The sequence below is a fragment of the Macrobrachium nipponense genome, chromosome 48, assembly GCF_015104395.2.
Source record: "Macrobrachium nipponense isolate FS-2020 chromosome 48, ASM1510439v2, whole genome shotgun sequence".
Taxonomy (NCBI): domain Eukaryota; kingdom Metazoa; phylum Arthropoda; class Malacostraca; order Decapoda; family Palaemonidae; genus Macrobrachium; species Macrobrachium nipponense.
Genome location: NC_087223.1, coordinates 21,878,281 through 21,886,066, shown reverse-complemented (window position 1 = coordinate 21,886,066; position 7,786 = coordinate 21,878,281). Strand labels below are relative to the sequence as shown.

The 7,786-nt window shown below is 39.8% G+C and overlaps 1 protein-coding gene across 1 annotated transcript; it reads right to left on the bottom strand.

Moving 5' to 3' along the window:
* Positions 1-1,325: 1,325 nt before the first annotated feature.
* LOC135205118 (uncharacterized) lies at positions 1,326-7,780 on the bottom strand. Its single transcript, XM_064235467.1, has 4 exons — positions 7,770-7,780; positions 7,461-7,606; positions 6,817-7,006; positions 1,326-6,061 (listed from the first exon to the last, which is right to left on the bottom strand). Exons 2-4 carry the CDS (start codon positions 7,574-7,576, stop codon positions 5,489-5,491), a joined length of 879 nt encoding a protein of 292 aa, XP_064091537.1. The 5' UTR covers positions 7,577-7,606; positions 7,770-7,780; the 3' UTR covers positions 1,326-5,488.
* Between the last annotated feature and the right edge of the window lie 6 nt (positions 7,781-7,786).

Below are 7,786 nucleotides of genomic sequence, written 5' to 3'. Positions count from 1 at the left end.
TGAAATTGCAGACGAAATCGAAAGGTTTTAATGCACGAAATGATTCGTGGACGAAACTATAGATAGACTCGTGCACAAACGGGTGTAAGAATTCGAAACTAACAAAAAAAAAAACCTGCTTTAACTCAAGACTTTAACAGCTTAATAAAAAATTATTTCATATATAATTACCAATGTGGTCTCGTAATAAAAAAATATTTAATATACAATTACCAATGTGATCTCTTGATAAAAATAATTATTTCTTACATAAGTCAAAACTCTTCTACGCGGACGAAGAAAAAAATTAAAATAAATAATTTCTCATAATCTGTCAATTAGTCTAATTGCTTCGCATTTCCTGCATTATTTAACCCATTTATTAAATGTAAAAGAGATTATATTTATTAATATTTATGTATGCCTATTAATATTAATGTTTATTATTTATAAATGGATGATATATTCGTGCTGTTGTGTTAATTATTACAATACGAACGTAAATACATATACCTATAAAAATAACCATAATTCATTTAATACATTGAATAACGAGATAAAAAAAACATACTCAACAGGTAAAACAATAATGTAAATACTTCTTAGATATTCGACGAAGAACGCTCATTGTAAACCAACTTACGTTGGCACCAATATCAGGAGAAGGTTGACGCATATCTTTCTTCGACGACACTCCAAGACTTACTGAATGAAAACTTCTGGTTCTGGTATACATGGAGCCTGGAGGAGTGAGAACTCAACCCTAGTCCCCGCCTCCCCTCCCTCCCTACCGGCAATAGGGATGTCCCACCCACGACCATCAGCTTAACCATTGATTGTGCAAATTTAGCGTAATAAAAGGACCTATAAAGTGCCTGATTAATAATTATTTTATATCAGCATACGCTTTAGGGGTTCTGCTAGTGTTTTGGGATGAGGTAGCGAGCTTAACCACCGTCCTGACCTTAATTATAAACTACGAAAGCTTACCAACTACCAACTACTTAATGATGTTACTACATCAAATAGTGATGTACTTTTTATGTCTTTTCTGTTTGGTTGGGCAGAATTCTGAGAGTCACACATCCATATAAGGCGTCTTAATCCCAAATACGAACATATTTATGTACAGACGACTATATATTATACAAATAATTTACTAAAAAACGGACAAAACTGAGAAAAAAACATAAACAAGCATTTATTTAATAGAAACCTTAAAATCTGGTTATTGACAACCAGCTATGAATTCGTCAGGTTAATACCAAAGGCATCTGGTGGTGGCTCTCGCCGGGAGTAGTAACCCATCCAAAGACCGGCCAGAGTCAAATGAAAGGCGAGATAAACACGATTCCGAGGGACTTTATTGATGAGAGCAGTTAAGTGGTCACAGTTAAATCTTACACGAGAATCTGTAAAAGACATGAATTGTACATATATATACTCTATGAACATCAATGACCATTAACATATATAATTATATCTAACTAAAGCCAAGCTGGAAGGTCTGGGAATAACAGATGATACAGTCTCTTTTGTACAATAATCCTACTTATTTCTACACAATAAAATTTAATACAGCAATTAACTGAGGTAATTCCTTGATGCTTTTTTTTTAATTCAGCTGAAAGATGGCAAATAAGTAGATATTATTATTATTATTACTATTATTATTATACGATTGTAGATAAGAGGTGACCCTTATTTATTAGGCAGACTACTGCACAGGACTGTTACTTTGCTTCAGTTCAGCCTTTCCAAAGCTTTATTTATTTATTATCTGAACTTCTTCTTCTTCTCTTCTCCAAGGGGTATCAAGCTTGACAGGTGATTGGTAAACTGCAAATTCAGTTTGTAGTGTATTGTATCCATCACAAGCTAAACTTTCACTTAAACATTGGCCATCTTCAGAGCAAACTAAAGTTAGTTTTGGGGAAGAGAAGAACAGAAAACTCCTGGGGATTGGTTAAGTGGTGGGTGGGACAAAGGCAAGGTATACAGAAGGTATAAGGATCGAAATCCAGGGAAGTTGGAGAAGTTGGAGAGCTGGGAGAGGGGGCAGACCTCCTTGCTATAGCATGTAAGAAGACAGATGGTGGGAAGGGATGCATAAGGTCCTCATGAGTGGCTGGTTACTTGGTCTGCTTTAGCCATCATCTTTTTATTGTTTTTATTTATGATGAATGAATGATTTGTGTATGATCATGGTGATAGTCCTCTCCCATCACTGTCTATCATGAATGACTTTAGATTTCATTTGGTTGCTGGATATCTGTTGCTGTCTGCAGGGACTCCACTGTCCATCTTGTTCTTCTTGCACTGGCTTCAGAATTCTCAAAAAGCCCACTGGGGTTGCCTCAAATTTCCTTTGGTGACCGGTGCTCTTAGGGTTTGGTGGATAGTTGCTAGGGTATATATTCCTTTTGCTCCGTCAATCATGTCAAAACACTTCTATAACTGGTCGTATATCCTTGTCAAGTGTAGTTATTCAGGTTATGGGGTTTTCTTGTAAGCTGTGCCTGAAGATGCCCACTAAGCAGGTGTGAAATTTCAGCTTGTAATACATATAGTTCGCTACAAACTGGAGTTGTTGCTTGGAAAGGCCACATTCAACCCTCCCAAGGAGATCACAGGAACCATAGAAAAAAGAAGAAGGATCTGAAAAGCTCAAAGTTGCCAAGTAGCAGTCCAAGTGTACTGTTGGTCATTTAAGTTTTTATCACAGCTTAGCTCTCAATATTCTTTGTAAAATCGCCTCCCTATCATTTTGCTTTTCAGTTAAATGATGAAAACAGCAAAAATTCAAAATGTGTATTCTTGATGAAACCTACAAAGCCACTGATGCATTCTGATGTTCCTCAGAGTTGACTAGAGAACTGGCTTTCCTTTATCATGTAGTCTGAAAAGATATAATTCAATGAAACATCCTATTCCTTTGTCGAATGGGAAGATCTGCTGGATAATATCGACATAGACTGTATACGTGGCAATACGTCTTACATCTGATTGAACTATGATTTGTCAGGACGATCTGTTAGTTAGAAGTCGCCTTGAATGATAACAGCAGTGATTTTTACCTGTCTGTTCTGTGTCAAAGAACTTTTTGTGAGTGCTTATGAAAACATCAAGTACCCGACCTGTTTTTAGAGCATTGTAATATTTAGAATTAGGAAAAGGATTTGCAATCCTTCCTGTACAAAATTTTTCCCTTCCATCTGTGGCTCTAGCCATACATGTCAAGTTTTGTTACATATAACTACAGGGATCAGTAATACGTCTCCACCATTACTAACCCCCGTAAGGACATCAACCTGGCAACCACATCGCCACGAGCACCTTCTTTGACAGAGAAATGAAGTCCGTTGATGGCACCGAGAGAGAAATACTGTGCACAGCGATTACTCTGGTTTAACATGTACTTAAAAGACTAAAAAAATACTTCAGAGGATACATCAACCTGATTTCAGCTTCAATTGGCACACCAGAAGCGTGAGAGTTCTCACGCTGGGGAGTTAGACGGTGGGACTCGCGACAAGCGTGGGGACCCTCGACATAGCTCATAATACTGAAGATGCACGCGGGGCACCTTGACGAAACGTCGCACTGGTATGGGTCACGTAATGTAACCCACATGAAATACAGGACACATACAATGCGGTACATGTACAAAATAGGTTATGTAACACTTAATACTTACAAACCAAATGCGTCATATTTACAGAAGAGGTTGTGCAATCCCTGATATACACACTGAGCACAGTGCATGTACAAAACAGGTCACGCAACCCTTAATACAAAAATGAATACGGTACATGTACAGAACAGGTTGTGTAACCCTAAATACACACACAGAATGCAGTATACTTGTACAGAATACGTTATGCAACCATTGATGGATCTATGAAATACATGACACGTTAAATAACCCTCAATACACACACACTGAATACATGTACAGACAGGTGACATATTCATTATTACAAGTGTGAGGTATAATCATGTACAGATTTTTTTAAACCCTTAATACACATATGGTATAACAGTATACCTACAGAGAAGTTATGTAACCCTTACTACAAATACAGCACGTGTGTAGAATGAGCCGTGTAACCCTCAGCTCACATTTGGATCACATTGCAGTACGTGTATGAGTATGTAATACTTGATAACTGTCTTCAACACACTTCAGGTACAGAATGAGTGACATAACCCTTAACAAGTGTATAAAAACAAAGCGCATGTACAAAACAAGTGACGTAACCCCAATACGCATTTGAAATACAGTACATGCACAGAATAAGGACTGTAACCCTATGATACACGTACGAAAAACGGTACAACCTACGTACAAAATGAGAGATGTTACCTATCATACATGTATGTACTGTGTGCTTCTCAGAAGTCATTTTCCATTTTTAACAAATTATAGTTTCATCTTAATGTTCATTTTTATATTTTTTTTTTGAGAAACTCTTGATACTTTTGAGCAAAGACAAACCAGCGCGAAGAAAACCACCGCATGTTGCGAGTCCACAGATGTTCTCATATACGTAGCATGTCTCAAGTCTTGTATAGCCTATGTATTCCCCTGCTAGTTATTGTAACTGATCTTTCACACTTATTGTCGTCTCCTGTTGAATTTGCTGATGTTGATCGTGGAATAAAAAAAATAAACGAAGGGGAATACTTAGGCGATACTCTTCACTTCAGTGTGAGGTATGACAAATTTGGCGTAGCATGTGGCTTGCCTACTTGGTCATCAATAGCATTTACCATTTAACTCTAGAACTATCAACTATTAAAGTAGCTAAATGGCAGCTTTTATCATAAAATACAAAAATAAATGAGAGGGGACATTACTAGCTGACTGACTAGATTGACAAACCGTTGCTGAATGAGTGAACAACAATATAAGCGTCGCCAAGTATTATCAGGAGTGACACCAAACTTAGCTAAGTTTTTTTTAAATTTTTAAGTTTAATGCCCATCTAGGGGGGTCAGACCTGACGAAAAATACTTTGGTACATTGAGTGTAACTCCTTACAGATTCTGACATCCCAGCGATGACTAACCTCGCGAGAGTTACGGGGGAGGTTAAGCTTCAATAACACCAGTTGTTTTAAAGACAGTGAGTTCTAGTCCATGTGCTAACACAGGTCACTACAAACACACGCGTTTGATTGGCAAGCCCATTTGTAGAAAATAAGTCGTCAAAATCTGTAAAGCAAGTCATCAAAAATAGCTTTGTTCCCTAGCCTACCTATAACGTATTAAAAGTAGTTCCTTTACCAGTTTGTTTGCACAGCAGACAACGAACGCCCCACGCACGAGGCCTATTTTACCGACATTTATCAGCTAGACATGGATGCTCTACACTGAGTTCAGCGTCTTGACAATGTTCACAGCTTGGATTAAATTGTTGGAAACATTTCCAAAGGCATATCTCAGGGAAATGGGAGGGGGAACCTCTCTGTCTCACCTAGAACAGCTTCTGACACTCAGGGATTTCTTATAGCATAGTTTCCTGTTCTCTTTTGGTGGACTTTTTCACGAGGGTGGACTCTACCAAAAGTGGAGAAGTCGACTTCAAACTTTTCTTGCTGACATTCACACACACCACTCCTTTGGCATCCTCACCCTCGACGTCACTCGTGTCCGCAAGCAGGCACCTCTTCTCCTCAGCGTCGCGAGCCGCTTTGTAATTCAGCCGGTTTTCCGTGGACTCTGAAAATGTCAAGTGCTTCTCCGGCTTTTCTCTGCTCTTGCCGTGAACCTGTCCGTTCTGAGACACCGGGGAGTAAGGGATCCTCTTCTCCGGGTCTGCATCTTCGAGGGGGCCATCGTTCGAGATGCCCTTCTTGCAGCTGCTGGTTTCGTCCGTGAGGTCGATGAGAATTTCGACGGTGGTTCCTTCGTCCATGCTCTCGAAGTTGCTCTCCTCCCCAGTACCCAGCTGAGAGAGCATTGTGGCATTAGACGAATTGTGCCCATTGGCAGCATTCTTCTTGGGTGAAGAGAGGCGCGGCTGGAGTTCTATGGTCTCCTCGCAGTTCTCTGAGGAACCTTGGCCTACGTTCGTTTCCTGAGGGGAGGAAATATAAGACTGGATCAAGAAAGTTATTTATATCTGAAAGCCTAACAATAATTAGCACAACACTTCCAACTTCTGATCGTGACGAAAAGACGTCACCAAATTTAGGACAAAAGCATGACTGATGAAAATCAGATGAAACTAAAATTTACTTAGATTATATTCGTGATAATCTCTCCACCACACTGGAATTTACTGAAGAGAAATGATACTAGTAGCATCTTCATTCTACTGAAACAAGTTTTGATCTATGTTAGGAAAGACATCTCTTTGGTCTCATGTTTCTGAAACTTATGCAAATGAAACAATGACATATCCTAAGAACAGCAATCCATGTTCTATCCCAGTGAAATGATTCTGATTTAAAAATAGGACATAGCACAGTGGAGGGCGGATAAGAAGGGGCAGTCCCATCTGTCATTTTTGACACCACATAAGGCCTTACTGCGTCTTTAAGTTGGGCAGACCTAAGTCATATTATTTTCTAAAGAGTGACAGAGATGCTGATGAATACTTAAGTGTGTCAAGCCTGAGTTTCTAAAATTCAAGGGTCTTTGAGATCGAGAACCCTCATGCCTTCTACTTGCCCAGGCCTGGATGAAACTAAATTAGAGGAACTCCATGGCCAATCAAGTTTAAGTCAGTCTCATGTCTATGATGCAAGACTGACTTATACTTTGTTGAAGATGCTGAACAAGAAAGTGTTAACTGCAAAAGTCTTGTACAAGCAGGCACCATCTCTATACCTTAGACTGCTGCCTTGACCCGGATCCGTAAGAGGGCGTCAGCGTGGCCGTGGGCGAGGGAGACGCCGTACGCGTGCGGGAGGGCGTTCCACCGTCAGGATACCCTGACCTGGGCATCTGTGGCGAGGGCGTGGACCTGTCCCGGCGTTCTGCTTGCGAGTAGATGGAATGGATCGACGTCCTACCGCTTCTGATTAAAAACATATCGGTCAAGATCTTGGATGTGAATTGGTTTGGGGTTAGATCAAGGGGACCTGTCAGTCAGACTGGCTAAGGTTCATGTTGAATTATGTTTCATATTCACGAGCCGTTCAGTAACTAGATTGTTATAATACAACTGGCCTGGTCTAATCTCGCATGAAAAATTATGAAAAGCCTCATAGAAGCTGTTATTCTTCCTGTCTCTACCTGTCTAAGACAAATACAAAAAAAATCGCATCAAAAAAATAAAAAAACAAAATTGTCTGATCCAAAGAAAACAATCTGGATTAAAAAAATAGCATTCCTAGGCCTCTCTGCCTGTCTTCTCACAGGCCTACTGTCTCTCTGTATGGATCTAGCACCTCCTATGGATTCACACGCAACGTCCTACAGCCTAACTCCAAGAGACGAAAAAAAGAGACAATTAAAAGACAAACAATTACCTTGCATATGTCTTCGTGTTGGACACCTGCGTGGAGTGAGTCGTCAAAACGAGAGGGTCGCCTTTGTACCAGCGGTTGTACAGCTTCCGGAGTTCTTGCCTCACCTCCCCGTTCATCAGACAATACAGAACGGCCACGAAGAAGCCCTGGAATGGGTCAGGGAGGTCAAAATGCTTACTGTCATAGACTGGGTACCTCGACGTGGAAAGGGTTGATTATAATATTGAAGTGACTGGATGTCTTGACGTGAAGTACACTTACATATGAAGTGACATAGACCTTTTAACATATTAATAATAATTAACTTACTTGAAACGAGGCAAAGA